This window comes from Capsella rubella, unplaced genomic scaffold (genome assembly GCF_000375325.1).
Source record: "Capsella rubella cultivar Monte Gargano unplaced genomic scaffold, Caprub1_0 scaffold_8, whole genome shotgun sequence".
Lineage (NCBI taxonomy): Eukaryota > Viridiplantae > Streptophyta > Magnoliopsida > Brassicales > Brassicaceae > Capsella > Capsella rubella.
In genome coordinates, this window is record NW_006238916.1 from 11,158,743 (window position 1) to 11,181,029 (window position 22,287).

At 36.7% G+C, this 22,287-nt stretch overlaps 6 protein-coding genes across 7 annotated transcripts; 5 read left to right on the forward strand and 1 right to left on the reverse strand.

Annotated features, from left to right (window-relative positions):
- Positions 1-4,256: 4,256 nt before the first annotated feature.
- On the forward strand, positions 4,257-9,153 carry LOC17875371 (auxin response factor 2). Of its 2 annotated transcripts, none has more exons than XM_023777834.1 (16): positions 4,257-4,466; positions 4,570-4,869; positions 4,974-5,089; positions 5,209-5,304; positions 5,390-5,446; positions 5,557-5,712; positions 5,813-5,897; positions 5,989-6,079; positions 6,161-6,325; positions 6,456-6,575; positions 6,667-6,742; positions 6,821-6,992; positions 7,090-8,060; positions 8,154-8,344; positions 8,438-8,540; positions 8,754-9,153. In XM_023777834.1, exons 2-16 carry the CDS (start codon positions 4,716-4,718, stop codon positions 8,808-8,810), a joined length of 2,610 nt encoding a protein of 869 aa, XP_023633602.1. In that variant the 5' UTR covers positions 4,257-4,466; positions 4,570-4,715; the 3' UTR covers positions 8,811-9,153. The 2 variants fall into 2 exon arrangements, with proteins under 2 accessions (XP_023633602.1, XP_023633601.1); XM_023777833.1 differs by having other exon boundaries at positions 4,259-4,466; positions 8,438-8,652.
- An 846-nt stretch (positions 9,154-9,999) lies between these two features.
- LOC17875965 (heat stress transcription factor B-2a) lies at positions 10,000-11,329 on the forward strand. The gene is made up of 2 exons (XM_006280703.2): positions 10,000-10,359; positions 10,440-11,329. The coding sequence occupies exons 1-2, from the start codon at positions 10,108-10,110 to the stop codon at positions 11,112-11,114; spliced, it is 927 nt and encodes a 308-aa protein (XP_006280765.2). The 5' UTR covers positions 10,000-10,107; the 3' UTR covers positions 11,115-11,329.
- A 1,003-nt stretch (positions 11,330-12,332) lies between these two features.
- Positions 12,333-14,566, forward strand: LOC17875347 (2-(3-amino-3-carboxypropyl)histidine synthase subunit 1). Its single transcript, XM_006280389.2, has 2 exons — positions 12,333-12,474; positions 12,788-14,566. Exon 2 carries the CDS (start codon positions 12,796-12,798, stop codon positions 14,155-14,157), a length of 1,362 nt encoding a protein of 453 aa, XP_006280451.1. The 5' UTR covers positions 12,333-12,474; positions 12,788-12,795; the 3' UTR covers positions 14,158-14,566.
- Positions 14,567-16,874: 2,308 nt separating this feature from the next.
- On the forward strand, positions 16,875-17,818 carry LOC17875650 (protein BROTHER of FT and TFL 1). The gene is made up of 4 exons (XM_006281381.2): positions 16,875-17,092; positions 17,205-17,266; positions 17,355-17,395; positions 17,544-17,818. Exons 1-4 carry the CDS (start codon positions 16,892-16,894, stop codon positions 17,771-17,773), a joined length of 534 nt encoding a protein of 177 aa, XP_006281443.1. The 5' UTR covers positions 16,875-16,891; the 3' UTR covers positions 17,774-17,818.
- Positions 17,819-17,950: 132 nt separating this feature from the next.
- LOC17877052 (mitochondrial inner membrane protein OXA1) lies at positions 17,951-21,376 on the reverse strand. The gene is made up of 10 exons (XM_006280455.2): positions 21,237-21,376; positions 20,356-20,830; positions 20,061-20,151; positions 19,586-19,633; positions 19,375-19,433; positions 19,089-19,164; positions 18,868-18,999; positions 18,673-18,780; positions 18,539-18,593; positions 17,951-18,447 (listed from the first exon to the last, which is right to left on the reverse strand). The coding sequence occupies exons 2-10, from the start codon at positions 20,808-20,810 to the stop codon at positions 18,182-18,184; spliced, it is 1,290 nt and encodes a 429-aa protein (XP_006280517.1). The 5' UTR covers positions 20,811-20,830; positions 21,237-21,376; the 3' UTR covers positions 17,951-18,181.
- A 500-nt stretch (positions 21,377-21,876) lies between these two features.
- Positions 21,877-22,239, forward strand: LOC17875862 (putative non-specific lipid-transfer protein 14). The gene has a single exon (XM_023777672.1). The coding sequence runs from the start codon at positions 21,877-21,879 to the stop codon at positions 22,237-22,239; it is 363 nt and encodes a 120-aa protein (XP_023633440.1).
- Positions 22,240-22,287: the final 48 nt, after the last annotated feature.

Genomic DNA, 22,287 nt, shown 5'->3' on the forward strand with positions numbered 1-22,287 from the left:
AAATCTTTCGTTTTTTATAAAATCTTTAATAAAATCTTTCTTTCTTATAGCCATATATATTCAAATTTTATTTTTCGAAACATTTAACTAATTCAAACTAATTAACATTTTTATTAATTATATTACCATTTTTATGTATTTTAGATGCATTTTTATATTTGTTATACCAAATATTTTAAAATTATATTTTTCTATATATCAAATATTTAAACTTATAAAAAATTATAATTTTTTTTTGTTTTTTCATATAAGAAATTAATATAATAATTAGAATATTTTTAAAAGATTGAGATCTTTATATTCATAAACAAATTTTCCTTATAAGACATATTTTTTATTTAGCATTAATATAGTTTCCTAAATGATAGGAATCTGGTGTATATTATTGAAATATTTGAAAAATATTTAACAAAAAATTTGGCAAGTATCCGATTGAAAATTTAACCCGGAATTTTTTGAAAAACCCGACCTGAATCCCTTTTGTACTTCTCTTTTACTATAGTAGGGATATATATTTTTATGAAGAATAATATAATAATAGGAATAGAAAAAAAACTAAGAAAAGAAGTAGAGAGGCTAATCTCACATTAAATTAAGGGAAAGTGAAAAAGAAGGGGTTGGTCTGTAGGTTAGGGTTCAAAGAGGGAAGAGATTAGGAGAAAGGAAGCATGAAGGCATGACCCATTCCTTGAATTAGTGCTCCTTAATCTGGTGACACGTGTAGGTCCCACGTGTAATCACTTCTCAATTTATTTAAATTTTTATAAATTAGCAGTAAAAACAACAATAAAAACTTTGTCCATCACTAAATAGTTTTTATTTATATTTTTCTTGTTGCAATAAGCTCCCTTTTACTATATTTAAATTATTTTTATTCAACCCCACTCTAATATTATATTTGTAAAAAAAAGCATATTTACCCGGGAAACAATCTATCATGGGTTGGTAATGACACACATTAAACAGTGTTACAGAATGATTCCTTTTCTTTCTACAGTTAACAAAATGTTAGGTGATCTTATTCTCTTTATTCATATTGGAAAAAATAAAATTCTCAAAATATGTCATATAATAATTTCTAAGATTATATGTACGAATGTGGTTTGAAATATTATTAATGGGGATATATACCAAACAAGATCGATTTCTTAACTAGAAAGACAAAAAAGAAAAAAGAGAGCACATTTTGCTCGTTTTGCATCAAACCTATTTTGTTTCACACCATAGACCGATCATCAAGACTACAGCAAAAAAATTAATATATATATATGAAAATGGCCAGTCTATATAGATGAACCCTATTTAGGCTATGTATATAAGTATTAGAAATTGACAATGAAAGGGGACATTCACGTGTGTGAGCATGTACTACTCTACGCACATGTCGACAGTTATTATATACGTTTTTTCTTATATCAATTGTAATTATAATTTCTAACAAACAAAAAAAATAGAAATCCATATACTACTAGATACTAGTAGAGTAGTAGTGTACTATTTAGTCTATTTTCTTTTTAGCCAACCTATGTGTATTTAATATATTTGTACTATTTGTTTCAATTTATAGGTCTATCACTATGTATAATTGTATATCTCCGAAAAATTATGAATGGTCTTATAGTTTATATAAAATTAGTACTATTTGGTTTACAGGAAAGTGACCACAATTCAGCTGTGTTCGAGGTGTGGTATGGAAACTTGAATAATTGAAGTAATGCTATTAAACCGATCCGATATACTCTAAGAAAAAATAATAATAAAAACGAGATGTGAAGAAGAGATGCTTTACAAAAAAGCCTGTGCCTACTTTATGTGTGTGTGTGTGTTCGATTATTAATAAATTGCAAAGGTACGGTACAGAAAAATTTCGTAGGCTTTGAGGACACCAAAATTTAAAACGATTTATCTTATTGAAACTAGTGATGGGAGTACTTTTTCTTTGCTATCAAATGGTGGTAATATTATTATATCCGTATTAACAATTAACAATCTCTAGTGGTATACAAACCATATACTATCTTAAAATAACCATAATAATATCTTTTCTTAAGTGTAAGAGAAGTGTATTAAACAATACAAAAATTGGGAGAGAAAAGAAGAAAGAAAAAAAAATAAAAAAAAACGGACAAAGATTCCGGGGTTTGGTTTTAGACCACACAAAAATGGCTACACTACACAGTACTCTCTGGTCCCACACCTCTTAGCAAGTGCGTTACCAACACGTGATTTCCCCCCCCCCCTCCCCTCTCTTTACTATACGTACATCTCGTATCTCGTATTCGTATCGTTTCCTTCATCATATCGCCTGTGACGTGTCATGCTAAACAGTCTTCTTTTTTTTTAAAACAATTCTTAGTAGTATTAAAAAAGTTTACTGCAAAACATATACATATATCTTTAGTATGATATTTACTATTTTCAGTTTACATAACTGAATTAAAGATTAAAGAACACTAACGTCATAACGCATACTAGAATTAGAATAGGAAAAGTTTCTTTAATATGCTCGTAATCTGTTAAAAAACCTGGGTTAGAAAAAACTAATTACTCTTTTTATTTTTGCCAGCTGTATGTATGAGTGGCTACAATTAAACCTCTCATCTATAAAACCAGATATTTTTTTCTGGTTTCCTTTTTAACGTTTCCATATAGGCAGCATACATATATATATATATATATATATATATAATATATGACATGGCGCATGGAATTAAGGCCATCCTCAATACATAATCCTTAAAAGTGGATCTAATGATTTCTTTAATAGTTTAATTGAAAAAGTGGATCTTATGATTTCCTTTAGTACCTTATATAACATACGTACCTTATATATAGAGTTGAATTATGTATTAAATTTTAACCAAAAGTAGTTTAAGGATCATGTTAAGGATCACCATTGAGGATGGTCTAAGTCTCTTATTAATCGCTCTACTAAATTCTAAATCCCATTTGCTAGCTGTATTCATCATCACTGGTAATCCAATTTAATTTTTTTTTTGGCAATAACAAATTCGAAAACAATTAAAGATAATCGAGTACTTAATTAAAATACTTATGGAATAATTGTTAAGAGTTTTCTATCTTTGTGTTTGTTCGCTTAATACTTTCCAGTTTTACAGTACTCAACAATCTTCTTTCCTCTTTTTTTTTTTTTAAGTTGGTAAGTATGAGTTGTAAGTTGTAACTTAAATTAAAGAGGAAATATATAAGAAAAAACAATAATGAAACGTCTTTGTTTTTCCATAAAAAGAAAAACAGGGTTAAATTAAGTACGAGAGATTCACGAGACGAAAATTCCCGCCCCCTATAAACGCGCATGTTAGCCTTAAAGACTGTGGAAAATGACATTGGAAATATCTTTGATCTGCTATTATACGCATCCTCATGCCACGTATGTTTTTTTATTGTTTTTTTATTGGCTCTCCCAGACCTGCCTGTTCACAGCACGACAAAGCCACTTCCCAATAAAAACACAACACCTTTCCCATTGACGCTCTTTCGCAAACACCGTTATCTTTTCTGCCCAACCATAATCCAACGCTTGTTCACGTCGCCCTGACGCCGTTAGTCTCATCTCAAAAAAGTAAAGCAGCCTTTATTACTTGATAATCTATATTACTACCTCTCTAGTCCATTTACACTTTATTTTTCTTACCCCCTAATTTTTCAACCTATGGGTTTGTTTTCCTGGCAACTAAAAAACAACTGATTGGTTGATAATAATATTCATCTCCCACAGTAAATAAATAATAATACTACTTCTAGAAGTCTAATAAAACCTATATTAATTTAAATTGTATTGCTTATATTTTTTTTTTTTTGGTCAACAATTAAGAGATATGACTTAAGTTGCTATATTTCTGGGGAAATACGACTTGGAAATGTATGCAAAATGGGTCTTTGCTTCGATTTTATCTTCTCATATTTTTTTTATAGAAATTAAATATTAGAAAAGGATATGACAATTTTTCTTTATAGAAAAAGGCTTTTTTCTTAATTAAAAATAATAATAAGTCGAGGAAAGAAAAATAATTTCGTCACTTGTCTTTCGCTTCGGGAGGTCGCAGACCCTGGTCCCCCGGAAATGGTTACAACCGGTTATAGCCGGTGTCAAAGTGGGTTTGGTAACCGGTGAATGCCGGTTATCCGTATGGGTTAGAAGTTCACCGCGGTTGAAATGATTGAAGCTGAGTTTTGACTACTCTGGTTAAGCCCTTTGGTCGCCTCAGACCCAGAAAACACAAAGATAGGAAAGACGAAGAAAAAAATAATATAGATAGATAGAGATAAAGAGAGAGAAACTTAAGAGAGAGAAACTCTGAGAGACCACAGACCGAAGAAGGAAGAGGAAATTGCTTGTGGTCGATGTTCGAGCTTCTGTGACTCCGATAAAGCCATAAACGAGGAGAAATAGGAAAGCGAGAGAGAGAGAGAGAGCTCGGAGTCTGAACCGGAGACAATTTGAGGTGAAATTTGGTGGTTTTCTCGTTTGATTCTAGGGTTTATCTTCTCTGATAGTGTTATCGAGTAATGTTAAGGAGCTAAACCAGTGGTGATTGTGTTTGTTAGAGAGATTGAGCCAAAGAAAGGAATCAAGTGGAGTACCGAGGCGAGCTTTGATCTTTTTCAGAGGTGGATTTGGTGGTTTCTTCTGGATATCGTCTGCTTTGAGGCTTATTTTGTATCAGATGAAACAGATCTGAGTTTCACAAGGTATGGCGAGTTCGGAGGTTTCGATGAAAGGTAATCGTGGAGGAGATAACTTTTCCTCCTCCGGTTATACTGACCCAAAGGAGACTAGAAATGTCTCCGTCGCCGGCGACGGGCAAATAAGTCATTCTAACCGATCTGTTGCCGCTGAGCGTGCTGGTAAGTCTCCATTTCTCAGTTTTTTTTCTTCTAAGCTTGGTTTTGGTTTCAGACTCAGTTGATCTAATTTACCTTTTCTTCTTCTTCTTTCTTCCTCTTCATAGTCGACCCTGAGGCAGCGCTTTACAGAGAGCTGTGGCACGCTTGTGCTGGTCCTCTTGTCACGGTTCCTAGACAAGATGACCGAGTCTTCTATTTCCCTCAAGGACATATCGAGCAGGTAAGATTTTCTTCTTTGATTGCTAGTTTTGGCTAAATCTTTGAGTTTACCCCTCTCGGTTTCCTATCTATTGAGATATTTTCTAATGAAATTTGTCGGTTTCCATTGTGGATGGTTAGGTAGAGGCATCGACGAACCAGGCGGCAGAACAGCAGATGCCTCTCTATGATCTTCCATCAAAGCTTCTTTGTCGAGTTATTAATGTAGATTTAAAGGTAAGCTTCTTTCACTTCATAGTAAATGTTTATTTATGAGTCTTGAATTGTCTACTAACAAGAGATTTTGCTTTTGGTTTTACAGGCAGAGGCAGATACAGATGAAGTTTATGCGCAGATTACTCTTCTTCCTGAGGCTAACGTAAGTTTTTTTTCTTCTGATTTATTTGTTTGAGTTTTCAGGGTTGTTCAATGATCTTATTCTTTAAGCTACTGAAATCTAATCTTCCTTTCTTTCTTTTTTTAACACAGCAAGACGAGAATGCCATTGAGAAAGAAGCGCCTCCTCCTCCACCTCCTAGGTTCCAGGTGCACTCGTTCTGCAAAACCTTGACTGCATCTGACACAAGTACACATGGTGGATTTTCTGTTCTTAGGCGCCATGCGGATGAATGTCTCCCACCTCTGGTTGGTGTTTCATTTGCTTTTATTTTCTTTTCGCTGGCTTAATTTTTGCTTGAATTCTCTTACAGGATTGCCTTCAATCATTTTTTGTTTCTTTCCTCAGGATATGTCTCGACAACCTCCTACTCAAGAGTTAGTTGCAAAAGATTTGCATGCAAATGAGTGGCGATTCAGGCATATATTCCGAGGTATAGGAATCTGTATGAATAGTATTGTTTTCTGTTCCTCGACTCTGTGGCATCAACCTTAAGTTGTTACTGATGTCTGTTAAATGACCAGGTCAACCGCGGAGGCATTTGCTTCAGAGTGGATGGAGTGTGTTTGTTAGCTCCAAACGGCTAGTTGCAGGCGATGCGTTTATATTTCTAAGGTTTGTGGTTTTTTACATTCATTATTTTCTTGAGTTTTATCTGTTAGTTTCTATAATTTTAAATATCCAATTCTTCTACAGGGGTGAGAATGGAGAATTAAGGGTGGGCGTGAGGCGTGCAATGCGACAACAGGGGAATGTGCCATCTTCTGTTATATCTAGCCATAGCATGCATCTTGGAGTACTGGCTACCGCATGGCATGCCATTTCAACAGGGACTATGTTTACAGTCTACTACAAACCAAGGTTTGTCTTGGTATTAGCTCACTGAACAGCTTTCAGTTTGGAGCTCTTTGCTGTTTATGTTTCTAGTTGTCTGATGCCTGGCAGTGTTACTCTACTAAATGTTCATGCGTTGTTGTTTTGTTTGATACAGGACTAGCCCATCTGAGTTTATTGTTCCGTTTGACCAGTATATGGAGTCTGTGAAGAATAACTACTCCATCGGCATGAGATTTAAAATGAGATTTGAAGGTGAAGAGGCTCCGGAGCAGAGGTAAAAACTGTCTTTAATATAGTTTGGGCTTCGAGCCTTTGTTTCTCAGGGAATGACGAACCTGAGAAGTAATATTGTTTTATATTATTAGGTTTACTGGCACAATCGTTGGGACTGAAGAATCTGACCCTACTAGGTGGCCAAAATCAAAGTGGAGATCCCTCAAGGTATGACTTAGTTCCAAGAGGGGATCAAGACTATTGTTAAATAGAATGAATTCTGATTGTTGTTCAATTGTCATTCAGGTGAGATGGGATGAGACTTCTAGTATACCTCGACCTGATAGAGTGTCTCCGTGGAAAATAGAGCCAGCTCTTGCTCCTCCTGCTTTAAGTCCTGTTCCAATGCCTAGGCCTAAGAGGCCCAGATCTAATATTGCACCTTCATCTCCTGACTCTTCGATGCTTACTAAAGATGGTGAAGTCTCCCCTTTTGCTTCTGTGCATATAGGAGTCTGTCTGAAAAACTAAATTGAACTTTTCAGTGGGAAACTAATTCTTTGTACATGAAACAGGCACAGCTAAAGCAAACATGGACCCTTTACCGGCAAGCGGACTTTCAAGGGTCTTGCAAGGTCAAGAATACTCGACCTTGAGGACGAAACATATTGAGAATGTAGAGTGTGATGCTCCGGAGAATTCTGTTGTGTGGCAATCCTCAACGGATGATGATAAGGTTGACGTGGTTTCGGCTTCTAAAAGATATGGATCTGAGAACTGGATGTCCTCAGCCAGGCATGAACCTACTTACACCGATTTGCTTTCCGGCTTTGGCAATAACATTGATCCACCCCACGGTCAGCGGATACCTTTTTATGACCATTCATCGTCACCTTCTATGCCTGCAAAGAAAATATTGAGTGATCCGGAGGGCAAGTTTGATTATCTTGCTAACCAGTGGCAGATGATGCACTCTGGTCTTTCCTTGAAGTTACATGAATCTCCTAAGGCACCTGCAGCAAGTGATTCCTCTTTCCAAGGGCTAGGGAATGGTAAATACAGCGAATATCCGGTGCTTAATGGTCTATCAACTGAGAATGGTGGTGGTAACTGGCCAATACGCCCTCGTGCTTTGAATTATTTTGAGGAGGTGGTTCAGGCTCAGGCACAAGCTCAGGCTCAAGCCCAGGCACAAGCTCAGGCTCAAGCCCAGGCACAAGCCCAGGCAAGGGATCAAGTAACTAAACAACCCATGACGATACAAGAGGAGGGGGCGAAGTCAAGAGATGGGAACTGCAGGCTTTTTGGAATTCCTCTGATCAACAACATGAATGGGACAGATTCTTCAATGTCTCAGAGAAACAACTTAAACGATGCTGTGGGGTTTACACAGGTAGCATCGGCAAAGGTTCAGGACCTTTCTGATCAGTCGAAAGGGTCAAAAACGACAAACGACCATCGTGAACAGGGAAGACCATTGCCAACTAGTAATCCTCATCCGAAGGATGCTCAGACGAAAACAAACTCTAGTAGGAGTTGCACGAAGGTAAAAAATTTACTATTATATATCACACAGAGTATGAGGTTGTTAGAACCCTTGAATCACTATTCGACTAACACGTGACACATTGGTTTATAGGTTCACAAGCAGGGAATTGCACTTGGCCGTTCAGTGGATCTGTCAAAGTTCCAAAACTATGAGGAGTTAATCGCTGAGCTGGACAGGCTGTTTGAATTCAATGGAGAGTTGATGGCTCCTAAGAAAGATTGGTTGATAGTTTACACAGATGATGAGAATGATATGATGCTAGTTGGAGATGATCCTTGGCAGTAAGTTATTGCAGTGTTTCCACTTTTCACTACCTAACTTGATATCTCCATGTTAATGTTATTGGAAAACACTGACACAACGATGTTCCACAGGGAGTTTTGTTGCATGGTTCGCAAAATATTCATATACACCAAAGAGGAAGTGAGGAAGATGAACCCTGGAACTCTAAGCTGTAGGAGCGAGGAAGAAGTAGTTGTCGGGGAAGGATCCGATGCAAAGGATGCCAAGTCTGCATCAAATCCTTCATTGTCCAGCGCCGGAAACTCTTGAAAAAAAAACGACCAGTATCCCTTTTGCTACAAGCCAGGTATGAAAAAGCTATTGAAATACTAAGACACGCTCAAGTTGATTTCCTTACATAATAATACATATGACTGATGTTTGGTCTTTTATTTTTTGTAAAATCAGGAGGGAGGGTCGTTTGGTGGAGAGAATGGAGAGCAAAATGGGATGATGGGTTTATAAGATATGATATATTAAAAAATGCAATTTTTGAAGTATTTTGTTGGCCACTTAGATGATTAGCATCTTCCACCACCCTTATTATCTTATAATAATTATATATATATATATATATTATAAAGTAAAACATAAAAAGGTTACAGGTATTATATAGTAGAATATTGAAGGCTCTTTTATTAGTAGAAAATGTGGTGTGGAGTTGTAGATGGAGGCTGGTATCGGTTCTTATTTTCATGTATTTTTTCTTTTTCTTTTCTTTCATCGAAAGATCTTTTCAAGTCTTTTATTGTTTATATATATTAATCCAATGTACATAAGTTTTTAATTAGCCCTGCCTTTTTGAGAAGTAGTAGTACTCGTTTTACCGGTGTTATTGTCTTTGTTAGCATTTTGTAGCTTTTCGAATTTGTTATCATGATATGCACGAAAGAGTGATTTGTTCCATTGCAAATCCTTGTAGTTAAATTTCAATGATATTTCGATTTATAACTGAAAAAGTCCAACTACTTAATAAGCAAAACAATGAGGCCTTTGTCATAGCGTCTGCAGAAATAAACAGACATGGGAGCTAATGTTGTTGATATAAGAAAGAGAGAAAACATACTTGGGAGCTAATGTTGTTGCTATAAACGATGAGAAAAACAAAGATCAGGTTTAATGGGTTTTTGGTTTTTATTTTGTATCTCAGACATTAATAAGTCCCCATAAAAACTCTACATAAAACATTTCCTTCAGTTGTATTCTAAAGCTGACAGTTTCAATCTTCACATAAAAGAAAAAGCCCTCCAATTCCACTAGTATAATTATTTTGCCATGATCTTTACAAAACGAGATACAAGGTAAGAAAAGGAGAGTGTGGTCTTGTTCTCTAGCTATTTGTAATCCTACCATCGACACATATAGTGATGAGTCTGATACCGATGACACATCAAAGCAAAGCAGAGGACATGTTTATTACAAATTAATAAATTAAGAAATTCCAAAAATAAACAAAAGGATAAAGTAAACTGTGGAAGACCCCACCACTTGGGGCACACTATATGAGGGAATAAACACGCAACTCCATAGGAAGTTTCTTGAAGCCTAAAAAACCATTACGCAGCTTCTCGATCCTTTTTTTTCTTTTCTTTTACAAATAATAATAATAATACTCTTTGTCCAAAAAAAAAAAAAAATAATAATAATACTCTATTCTTTCTTCTTTCTTTCTTCTTTCTTTCGTTACTTTCAGGGGACACTTTTTTATTTTGTTTTTTCGCTTAACAATTTGATAACATCTCTACTCTCTATAGTATCGATAATGAACTCTCCACCGGTGGACGCCATGATGACCGGAGGAGTCGAATCATCATCTCAGAGATCTATCCCGACGCCGTTCCTCACAAAAACTTACAACCTCGTTGAAGATAGTTCCATCAACGACGTGATCTCATGGAACGAAGATGGTTCCTCTTTCATCGTATGGAATCCTACTGATTTCGCTAAAGACTTGCTTCCTAAACACTTCAAACACAACAATTTCTCCAGCTTCGTTCGTCAGCTCAACACTTACGTCAGTATTATATATATACAATCACATCTTCTAGATTTCATTGTGTTTTTTTCAGAATTTAATCCTCTTTTATTAAACAGGGATTCAAAAAAGTAGTGCCGGATCGATGGGAGTTTTCGAACGATTACTTCAAGAGAGGAGAGAAACATCTCCTCCGTGAGATCCAACGTCGGAAAATAACAACGTCGTCGTCGTCTCATCAACAAGCTGTTGTTGTTCCTTTGTCGGAACAGAGAATCCAAACGACGGTTGTGTCACCGTCGAACTCAGGGGAAGATAATAACAATAACAATAACAATCAAGTGATGTCGTCTTCTCCGACGTCGTGGTATTGTCAAACGACGGCGGGGGATGGTGGTTTATCAGTTGAGTTATTAGAAGAGAACGAGAAGCTTCGGAACCAAAACATTCAGCTCAACCGTGAGCTTACTCAGATGAAGTCTGTATGCGATAATATCTTCAGCCTCATGTCGAACTACGTCGGATCTCATCCTGATCGGAGCTATTCTCTGGGAGGTACTAGTAGTCAGCCGCTCGAGTTCTTACCGGCGAAGCGGTTTTCTGATGCGGAGGTTGAAGAAGAAGAAGCGAGTCCGAGGCTGTTTGGTGTTCCGATCGGGCTGAAACGTACGAGGAGCGAAGGAGCGAAGGTGAAGACGACGACTGCGGCGGTTGGGGAGAAGAAGTCCGGTGAGGAGACGCCGTGGTTGAGACATTATAATTATAATCGAACCAATCAGAGAGTTTGTAATTGATAAAAAAAAAAAAAAAAAAAACCAAGGGTTCAGATTTGGTGTGTAGATATGTGCCGCGAAGTAGGGGATTAAAGCTTTTTAAGACAATCAGAGCACGTGTCCCATCTGTTTTTTCAAGAAGTTTCGTAAATCTTGACTTCTTCTTTTAACTCTTTCAGTCTTTTGTGTTACTACTACGGACCATTATTTTAATAATAAATGCTCTTTTTCTTCAATTTTGTTTTGTTTTTCTTCATAAATAGTTAGGCTGTTTCTAGACTTTCCTTTTTTGACTTTTAAAAAGTATTCTTCTCATCTTTTAGTGTGCTTTTAAAAAAATAAAAAATAAATCTTATACTACTATATGAAAAGACGTAGGGATTAATTATTAGAATGATGCAAATTTGGAAATAGTAGTGAAGCATCTCGAATCTCTCTCGTTTGGTGGGCTCGATTCAGGGAACGTGTTGTGGACCTAGCTGTTTCGTCTGATTATCATTCATTCACAACTACAGTATACTGATATCGTATACGATTATCTTAATAAATGACGTATTAGCTATATGTTTGATTGAATGTGTTTGGGATGATCTATAGTAGATAGGGATGGTTACGTGAAAACTAACTCAGATAACTTCGTTGAGGTTTCACAATCACTCTCGATCGTCGCCCTATGTGAAACACTGAAACCAAAAAATTAAACACATAACTTTGCAAGGAAATTGAGATATCACCATCTATACAGCTTTGATTTTTCACCCCAACCAAAACAAAAACAAAAAACTACCTAAATAAGAACACAATTATAACTTGGATTAATACTATTATAGACTTATTTATGGTATGTAAAATATCTCCAAGTTTGTCTATCTTTTGACTCTTTAGAATATATATTTTTTTTTTTCATTTCTTGTTCAACTCTTTCGAATATATTTGATCGTATATATAATTCGTCAATGTTTAAGACTTTTAAGTTGTTGACAATGACATGTGTGTGATATGTCTATATGCATTTTGTTTGCACACAACACAATTAGAGTAGATTATAGTGACTTGTCTTCTTTCCCCTAATAATGTTGTCTCTGATTTGCAACATTTAACCAGACACACAACAACAACTAAGAAGAGAAAACTAAGAAATCTCACTAATTTCAAATTGTAGTGAACCGATTGGTTATAACCGGTTTGATTATAAAATAAAAAGGATCTGGGTTTTATAACACTGGTTAGACCCTAAACCCTTTCCGTGCTTGTTTGGTCTCTTTCTCTCTCTGCGCCGCGTTCTCTTCTCTCCTGGATTCAGCAAAATCGAACTTATTCGATTTTTTTTTCTTTCATCTTCTTCGTCTGATTTCGTCTAAACGCTACTTCTTGATCCAAGGTTTGTGTTTGTTCTCAAAAACCTTATTTTTATCCATCCTTAGATTGTATAACCCTTACCTAGATTAGGAGGAATCAAAATTTGGTTCTGTATTAGCGTCTGATGTCTTACCTAGGAGCTGTTGTGATGAATTTAGGATTCACGCATCCCTTTTCTCTTATGTTTTAGGCCAAAGTATGGAGCTTTGATTGTAAAAGCCTTACCTAGATTAGTAAAGGAATCAAATTTTGTTCTGTTTTAGCATCTGATGTCTTACCTAGGAGCTGTTGTGGTGAATTTAAGATTTATGCACCCCTTTTCTCTTGTGTTTTAGGCCAAAGTATGGAGCTTTCTGATCTAAACAACGGCAAAAGCACCAAACCAAAGCAGCCTCCAAAACGTTTCATCAAGAACCAAATCCCTGACTCAGTCCTCAATGATGCGTCCCTCAACGCTGCTATTTCAATCCTCCCTTCAATTTATCAGTTTGAGGTCCACAAATGCGTTTGGAGGATCAAATCATCGAATGCTAAACGCATCGCTCTGCAGCTTCCTGAGGGTCTTCTTATGTACGCCCTCACTCTCTCTGACATCTTCACATCTTTTGCTGGAGCCTCTCACTGTTTTGTTCTCGGTGATGTCACTTATGGAGCTTGCTGTGTTGATGATTTCTCTGCCTGTGCTCTTGGTGCTGACTTGCTCATTCACTATGGACATAGTTGTCTTGTCCCTATTGACTCTACCAAAATCCCTTGCCTTTATGTCTTTGTCGAGATACAGATCGATGTCAAATGCCTGTTGAACACTATCCATCTTAATCTCTCGAGTGATGCCAAGAACATCATTCTTGCAGGCACAATTCAGTTTACTTCGGCCATTAGAGCTGTGAAACCTGAGTTAGAGAAGCAAGGTTTCAATGTTTTGATCCCTCAGTCAAAGCCTTTATCGGCTGGTGAAGTCCTTGGTTGTACAGCTCCCAAGATTAAGACAGTTGAGGATTGTAAAGACCAAGTACTGGTCTTTGTAGCTGACGGGAGGTTCCATCTAGAAGCATTCATGATAGCCAATCCGAAAATCAAGGCGTTTAGGTATGATCCATATCTGGGCAAGCTGTTTTTAGAGGAGTATGATCACAAGGGAATGAGGGAGACGAGAAGGAGGGCAATTGCACGGGCCAGGGATGCAAAAACTTGGGGGATTGTGCTGGGGACATTGGGACGGCAAGGGAATCCCAAGATTCTCGAGAGGTTAGAGAAGAAAATGAGGGAGAAAGGGATAGATAGTACAGTTGTTTTAATGTCGGAACTTAGCCCCACAAGAGTAGCATTGTTTGAAGACTCTGTGGATGCGTGGGTCCAAATAGCATGCCCAAGGCTTTCAATTGATTGGGGTGAGGCCTTTCTTAAGCCGCTTCTGACAACTTTTGAGGCTGAGATTGCTCTAGGATTCATCCGCGGTTGGTGGGAGAAGGATACTTCGAGCAGAGGAGATTCTTTGTCTGGCTGTTGCAAAGAGAAGAAAGAAACAAGTTGTGCGTGTAGTAATGAAAACGTGGAAAATGATAAGAAAGACGACGATGGAGCACTCGATGGAGACTATCCAATGGATTATTACGCACAAGAAGGTGGAGAATGGAATTCTTCATATCTCAAGAAGTCATCTCGTCCCGTTCGAAGAAACCCTTTACCTTCTTCTATAGTTTAAAATGCTGGAGGTTGTGACAGAGTAAATTCACAACTGATAATTACCCAAGTCGGCAAATGGGTTTATAACTTTCCTGCTGAAGAATGTTTACTTGGGGAGTAGTTGAAGTGAAACTGTCGACTGTGTTTGAGACTTTGACAGAACTTGAAGAGTGAAGCCTCATGCACAGTTTTGAAACAAGTCGTGAGGATTAAAAGGGATGTTTGTAAAGAGAGGTTACAACACTTGTTTCTCTCATTTACTGAGATTTTGTCTGCTCATTTTTTGTATTGATACAACAAAATTAGTGATAAAAGTGAAAAATTTAGGACCCTATGTTTCTCTGCCTGTAGTGAAAACTGATGATGTTATGTTGCAGTCGGACCAGGTTTGGTTTTGATAATGAAGTTTCTGGTTTGATCGGGGAAGATTTACGTAGGCTAAATCAATCGAATCTCTTGCATCATAAGTTTACATTACAACTTTAATATATGTTTTTGGTTCTAAGAAAACTTTAGCTGTTTATACCCACAAAAACAACTTTAATTGTAATACATCAAAAAGCTGATTTATAAATCATAGTCAACTCTTTTGTGATGTGGTTTCTGTTCATCATCAAATTGGAATCTTCATTAAAGCTAGAAATGGTACGCTTATATGAGATCAAATAGCCAAATGGATACGCAAGAAAAATGCCAATTTACTTGTATATACAGTTTGAAACTGAACCAACTAGTTACTTATTCATCAGTAATTTGAATTAAACTTCATAAAATCCACAAACCATACAAGATTATTTCTCTTTTAGCTGTGTTTCAAAGAAATATAACTAATTTTACCAAATTAACCAGTAACTTTTAGAATAGATTTAACTTATGAAAATCACAATCGAGTTTTAGTATTCTTGCAGTTTGAGCTGAAAATAGAAAAAAAAAAAAAAAAAGTTTTTTAAAAAGGGGTCGTACACTGACAAAAAAGAAAAGATATGGTCGGACACCAACTAGTGTCTTCGGACCTTACGTCAAAGAAGGGATAAGATATTTTAGATTCGCGCACACTTGTACATCCAATTTATTTATTACTTTCGTTGAAAAATTAAAATAATGTTTTGTACTGATTCACACACTTGGATTGTTCACAATGTCACTTTTTCTGTAAATAATTATTCACTACGGACAAACACTACTTGAAATATCATCAAGCAACTACTGATTCTCGAGAGAATTAATTCACATGCAGAAAAAGAAACAAATGTGTCCCTAGAATCTATTTTTTGCATAGTCTGGTCGAGACTCAAAATTCCAACACCATCTGACATTTTCTATGCTATATCTGTAGATGGTTCAGTTATATACATCATCATCCGTACGTGTGTTTTGATTAAGTCAAATCTCAAATCACATGTTTGTAGTTCTCTCAACAGTTTCGACTCCAAATATGCTCAAGATATTATAAAAGTTGAATTTGCTTTATAAATGTTCTAAACAACACGAGGAAACTTTTCTTTAATACTGTTTCGAGTTAGGCTAAAAGCCAATATTTTTACTATGTTAGCACCAATCAAATCATCGACGTGTTAGATTCCATGCAGAGACAAAAACAATTTGTTTGTGGTTTTTGTCGTCAACTAGAATCTACATGCAGTTGCTTATTATATTTTAAGTTTCAAACATTATATTAGCATCATAGCATGTGTTTGAAATGATACTTGAAGATTATTTTTGTAAGCTTCTTCAATTTGATCAGTCCAAAAACTACTGGTGTGTATGGAGAAGACAATATAGGTTTGTTTAATATATGTCATAATGACAAGTATTGTATCGGAGAAATAGATGTGTTATTGTAAATCGTAGGATCAAAATCGATGAGATTAACATGGTTTACCTAGATAGCTAGAGAGATACGATTTGATTGTTACAGAACAAACACACTAAAACATGTCTCTATTCAACGAAAATAGAAGTAGTTATACGATCGATCGACAAAATGGCTACAGAAATAATACATATTTGAAAGAAGAAAAAAAATGAGGTGCCACTGTGTTTAGGCCACGTATTGGATTGGAGCATCAAAAATATATGATGAGAAACGAAACTCTCCATGGGGACAGTGGATTCTATGACTAGAAACTAGAAAGTGTTTATATTAGATTCTGTGTCTCTTTATAAAGCAGATTCTTTTCTTTTTTTTTCTATTTGTTTTATTTTATCTCTTCTTCTTCTTCTTCTTCTTCTTGATATGTATATATATTTATTTGGAATATCTACAAATCAATTCCTAAGCCAATCATAACAGTATCTGGTTGTCATTGTTTTTTATCGACACGTGGGGGTATTCTTTTCTCCATTTGGTCGATCGAATATTCTACAATGTAATGGGGATGAAAGGTTTAGATAATGTACACAGTAGAGGATGTGAAAGGTTTACATTCTTGTTATAATTATATATGTACACAATATAAGATGTCTTAGAAGAAGTTGTAGCTTAACCCAATGTATAAGAATGCAAGTAATATGGTTAGAAATAACACGTAAGATATGTTACATGCAATGTCTAATGATGACAATGTCAAATAGTAAAATAATAAAAGCTTGTATGGAAAACTATCTGACTTAGTGTATTAGAAGATATACACACAAAAATCCACTTTTATCTTCCCAAGATTCTTTTTGTTAGCCTATAAAAATGCTATGACAAAGTTCATTCTATAAGAAACCAGCACCGATCACAAACACACATCGGAAGCAAAGAGAAAATGTCAAGAGAAATAGAACCACTGATTGTGGGAAGAGTGATAGGAGATGTACTAGACCTATTCAATCCAAGCGTGACAATGAGAGTCACTTTCAGTTCCAACACAATCGTCTCTAATGGTCATGAACTCGCACCTTCTCTTCTCCTCTCCAAACCTCGCGTTGAGATCGGTGGCCAAGATCTTCGTTCATTCTTCACCTTAGTACGTTATAACCATTCTTCTAATTAAACCTTAAAGTATCTATGTTAAGTGCTTAACCGTTCCTCTCTTCTATATAACAATGATCTTTTGGTGTTCCTTTTTAACTCGCAAGATCATGATGGACCCTGATGCCCCTAGTCCTAGTAATCCATATATGCGTGAATATCTTCATTGGTACGTCGATTAAATATTACCACATTTATTCCCATATGTAACAACGTACAATGTATAATATGTACTATAATGTTCATCAAATTATCAGGATGGTGACAGACATTCCCGGGACAACTGATGCTTCGTTTGGTAAGAATAATCACATCATATATAAAACATGTCACATGTACATAGACTCTTGATTCACCTCAACATCTTTGGTCCTTAAACAGACACGTTTTTTGGAATAAGAGGACAAATAGTGATGTATGTATGTGGATGGTTTGATTGATTGCAGGGAGAGAGATAGTGAGATACGAAACGCCTAGACCGGTGGCGGGAATACACAGATACGTCTTCGTGCTGTTCAAACAGAGCAGGAGGCAAACGGTGAAGGCAGCTCCGGAAACAAGAGAGTGTTTCAATACAAAAGCGTTCTCTTCTTACTTTGGTCTTTCTCTACCTGTTGCTGCTGTTTACTTCAACGCCCAACGTGAAACTGCTCCTCGACGACGTCCTTCTTATTAATTTATCCTTTAATTTAATATAACTCTACTCTATATGCAATAAAGTTCAGTATACCTACAAGATTATGGAATGGTTTATTCGAATAAATCAAACCACTCCAAATATGTTTAAAGTTATCCAATTTTGTTCAGGTTCTGTTACTTAACAAGACACAAGAGTTGTATGTTATTCAAAATGTTTCTATAAAAACAATATTCTATTCTCTATCTGGTCAAAACAAACTTACAATATCGTTCCATAGAAAAAATCGAAGAAAAACATATAATTTCACTAGAAGCTGCCTCCAGCTTTTTAGATCTCAGAGTAGTTTTCATCAATGATGAGAAAAATCTGTGTAGTAACTAGTTCACTTTTGACTCAAAAGCTTTATTATGGCCGTCTAACAAAAATAGTATGCACCATTTTGGATCACCTCTTCTTGCTGCTGTTCTTCTTCCTTCCCTTGACTTGGCTCTCCAAAGCCTTGAGCCTCTTACTAACAGGACTCAACGATGTTGAAGTGGCCCTCGGGTTTACTGGCGAAGGTGGTAGTGTCTGGTTCTGTGAATGGTCCTGTGTCATGGCTTTCATTTTCTTGAGAGCTGAAAACAGGTCAAATGAAGGTTGTTGACCTGGAGTAGGTGGAGGCAGCTCAGGGATTCGTAACATCTTCTTCACTTGAGGACGCTTAATCACTGTTATTAATCACCACCACATTAACCATGCCTTGTTATTATTTCAAACCAAGAATATGCCACAGTTAGGAATCTTTACGCAATCACTCACCAAGTCCATACATAAGGGAGAACATGTTGGATGTAATCCAGTAGCAAAATATAGCCTACAAATTTTCGCAGATACATTAGAAAATCCACATATCACAAGGTCGATGGGGTTACTTTTACTGTAACAATAATAACCTGAGGAAAACTCATTGTCATGGGCACCGTGAGGAGAGCAAACCCCCGGAAAACATTTTTTATTGTGCCAGCCATCGGATTCCCTTCCATGCCTTCTTGTGCATTACACTGGTAGGTGATGATTTAAGCTTAAGTTAGTAAGTCTGACAATTGTTGAAGATGTCAACATTGTTATTAAGTTAGCAGAAACTGTACCTCAACGGTTATCAAGAATGTCAATCCTGTTATAACCGGCAAAATGTATAAGCTGTCGGGAGTTGTTAGATCTGTAAACCATAATGCCCCTCCTGTTTGGAATGAAGGTACTTTCTCTGCCATATTTCGAATCTGGATAAAATATTAACTCATTTGAGACAAAAAGCCTCACGACAAAACAACATAGCTCAACAAGCATCTTAAAGGTTAAAAGATCTTACAGCAAGAAAAAAGCTGATGAATAGAGGTCCCTGAATAAGCATCCCTTTCATTGGAGTGAACGGAGTGACACCATATCTGTAAATGATAGAAACTGTCAAGAGACTTTCACCAACTCAAAATGTCATATCAACCAAAATACTCAAAATGTCAGGAAAGTCAATAGCCAGAAGAGCAAACAAGCTATAATATGACATATAATCAACGAGGGGTAATTTTGACATCACACTCCAAAGAGATGTTTTAAATTAATTTTTGGCAAAAGAAGTGTAAATTTAAAAAGCTTACTCTTTGAACAAATTCTTCATCTTTTTTTGACCTTCTGCCATCGTAACGGCGTCCATGCCCTGAACACAAATGGAGAAGAATATGGAGAAATTTAAAAGAAAGATGTAAATAAAGAAATAGGAAATTCGGAGCTAAAGCTGAGTGGACATGTAGTCAGTGCCAAAGCTATTGGCAGGGTAGCAAAAGTGAGGAGGAACCCCATGATGTATACCTTGTTTTGCATTTCCTCCCGGATGGACTCCAACCGTGGCTTCATCAGCTGCATATAATCATAGAATAGACTACTGATGGATGCAGCATATAGCACAAAAAAAAAGAGATCCAAGTATAAACGCCAGAAAATATAAGTTTAAGTGCATAGAACCTGAGTATGTAAAGCACAGCAAGACGAAAATGTAATGGTTATAAAATAGGAATTTCCTCATGATATTCACAAGTACCTCTTTATAGTAGTTTATTATTTAATGGAGACTTGTGGTCATTACATACAGCCATGTGAATCTCAATTTCCTATTTTGTCTAGAGTTCATATTCCACATGTAATGTTTTAATATCTTCATAACCGAAAAAAGCATGTTTAATTCTCTAAATTACAGTCACTCTCCATATATGAGATGACTTCATATTTGAAATGCACTATCCTAAATGGTCTCCAAGGTGAAAAAGGACAAAGGGGAGACACATACCGCTAACTTTGTCGTGTCTTTCATTTGTTTGATCAAGAGAGGAACTGTTGCTGAACGGATTAATATGGTTGCTACCACAATGGATGCCCACCTGTTGATAGTCAAAAAGGATATGAGGGAATGGTAATATCTTAAAAATATGCTATGTTCAGAATGTAACTCATATACATCCAGGTTCTCAATGCAGTACTATTCAGCTAATATCTACCGTATGATATACCTAAGATCAACTCCAGATAGATTGATCTAAGTAAAACACGACACAAAAGAAAAAGGAAAAATCCAAGTTCCTTACCACCCAAAGCCTGTGAATGAATGCACCATATCAATGCAATGTTGAAGGGCAGCAATAGGGGGGAAAGAGTCAGCAGCTGCAATTGTAACTTCACTGACTGCAGCGGCAGCCTGAGCTGGCGCATCTTGCAATGTTGATTCGCTTATGACTTCTGCGATATCAGTCATCACACCAATATTTTCCGAACCGACACCAGGTGCACTTGACATATAACGATAGAAAGCAAAACCAGAAGCAGGAGCCAGAGGCATATGTAAGCCTCCTCCCAAAATTTTGGAGAAATCGGAGTTGTTAATGGAGCTTTGGTGAAGAAAGCTATGGTAACTTCTTTGAGATGTTTCTTGACAAAATGATTCCCTTTCATGATCATTTGGACGAGGGATAATATGATAAACTGGTTGATTCCGACGAGCGAAAAGTGTGGACCTTATAGATAAGGTTCGCCTGAAAGCCATTTCAGAATCTAAAGAAGATCCTGCACTAGTAAGGACAGAGTTAATAAGTACATAATAACAACCAGATAGATTGCTAAACTGGTGAAGCTGTAATTTTGGTCACAGACGACTAAATATATGATTTTCGGATCAAAGAGCAAAGAGCAAAGCTTTTGCATTCGATCTTACTAACAAGATCCATAAATTCTTCTTTTTTCAATTTAGAAGAGTCATACTATAGATTGAACTGTGAAATTCGTAAGAAACAGGGCAGATTTGAAAGCAGAGAGATTGCATGAGAGTACCAATCAACTCAGATACTTAAAAGAAACAATATGCAAATGTAAGCTAACCATATGGTATAATCAAACATAAAACCCCAACAGAGGAACAATCAATAGAGGAATAAACCAAACTTAAACAGATGATCTGAACAAATAACAAAACCTGGCAATGGAAGAAGAATACGGTGACGGTGAGATGAGACGGTGGTAAATTACGGCGAAACAAAGACGCCGAAATATTGACGACGATGAAGGGGGTTTTAGAACGGCCCAGAAGTTTACTTACGACATCACTAAAGGAAGGAGAGAGAGAGAGAGAGATCTGGTCAGATCGGTACGGAAAATTAGGGATTTTAGTTAAACCGACCTGGTTTGTGTTTGTGTTTGCGTTTGGTCCGAACCGAATCCGATCGGTTTAGACTTTCGACTTTTTTGACTTGTTGACTGTATTTGTTTCTGATGTCCGATATTTTGCTTATCCCTCTCAATCTAACGGTGGAGATACATTTTCCTTGGTGACGTGCACGTCAATGACACAATTAGGCCTAGACAGTAGACACACACAATTGTGCACCACCCTATAAATCACTTTTCGCGTGATGGCTTGTTTTTAGAGGTAAAACATATCATCTGAATGAACCAAGTCGGAGTTCACACAACCTCTGTTGCAAACCAACTCCAAACACACACAGAAACGCTCTTTAATTGGTCTCTTGTCTATAGAGCATAGCTTGTACAAGAAGCAAAAACCGTTCTAGTTAGTTTGTCCGAACAAAAGATAATATCTATCATCCTCTACAGATATGACGAGAACGAGACCATTCTCTCCGGTGATATATCTCTTTTTATTACTACTGTCGGCGATATGTTCAGCCACCGTGGAAAACGCGGGGGAATGTGCAGCGGTGGGAACACTGGTATCGTCGTGCACGGAGTTTGTGAATTACGGGTACCCGGATCCGATACCAGGGTCCAGTTGCTGCGACGCGATGACTGTGATCGGAACTTACTCTGATTCGTCGGAGAAGAGAAAGTGGCTCTGTAACTGCTTCATGGACCTCATCAATGTAAATAACTCTAACGCCACTGCCATTTCTACTTTGTCTGGCTTCTGCGGCGTCGTTTTGGGATTCACCATCGATCCTAACACCGATTGCAACTTGTAAACTACTGTAACCCTCTCTCTCTCTCTCTATATGCATTTCTTTTATGAT

What these genes read in the sequence shown, in the direction of transcription:
- LOC17875965 (XM_006280703.2), top strand. Translation starts at nt 10,108, where the DNA reads ATGAACTCTCCACCGGTGGACGCCATGATGACCGGAGGAGTCGAATCA. An exon ending in TTCGTCAGCTCAACACTTAC is followed by an intron (nt 10,360 to 10,439) that starts GTCAGTATTATA and finishes TTTATTAAACAG; the next exon opens with GGATTCAAAAAAGTAGTGCC.
- LOC17875371 (XM_023777833.1), top strand. Translation starts at nt 4,716, where the DNA reads ATGGCGAGTTCGGAGGTTTCGATGAAAGGTAATCGTGGAGGAGATAAC. An exon ending in CTCAAGGACATATCGAGCAG is followed by an intron (nt 5,090 to 5,208) that starts GTAAGATTTTCT and finishes GTGGATGGTTAG; the next exon opens with GTAGAGGCATCGACGAACCA. An exon ending in ACAGTCTACTACAAACCAAG is followed by an intron (nt 6,326 to 6,455) that starts GTTTGTCTTGGT and finishes TGTTTGATACAG; the next exon opens with GACTAGCCCATCTGAGTTTA.
- LOC17875347 (XM_006280389.2), top strand. Translation starts at nt 12,796, where the DNA reads ATGGAGCTTTCTGATCTAAACAACGGCAAAAGCACCAAACCAAAGCAG.
- LOC17875862 (XM_023777672.1), top strand. Translation starts at nt 21,877, where the DNA reads ATGACGAGAACGAGACCATTCTCTCCGGTGATATATCTCTTTTTATTA.
- LOC17875650 (XM_006281381.2), top strand. Translation starts at nt 16,892, where the DNA reads ATGTCAAGAGAAATAGAACCACTGATTGTGGGAAGAGTGATAGGAGAT. An exon ending in ATGCGTGAATATCTTCATTG is followed by an intron (nt 17,267 to 17,354) that starts GTACGTCGATTA and finishes TCAAATTATCAG; the next exon opens with GATGGTGACAGACATTCCCG. An exon ending in GACAACTGATGCTTCGTTTG is followed by an intron (nt 17,396 to 17,543) that starts GTAAGAATAATC and finishes GATTGATTGCAG; the next exon opens with GGAGAGAGATAGTGAGATAC.
- LOC17877052 (XM_006280455.2), bottom strand. Translation starts at nt 20,810, where the DNA reads ATGGCTTTCAGGCGAACCTTATCTATAAGGTCCACACTTTTCGCTCGT. An exon ending in ATGAAGAATTTGTTCAAAGA is followed by an intron (nt 19,165 to 19,374) that starts GTAAGCTTTTTA and finishes TATCATTTACAG; the next exon opens with ATATGGTGTCACTCCGTTCA. An exon ending in TCATCAGCTTTTTTCTTGCT is followed by an intron (nt 19,000 to 19,088) that starts GTAAGATCTTTT and finishes TATTTTATCCAG; the next exon opens with ATTCGAAATATGGCAGAGAA.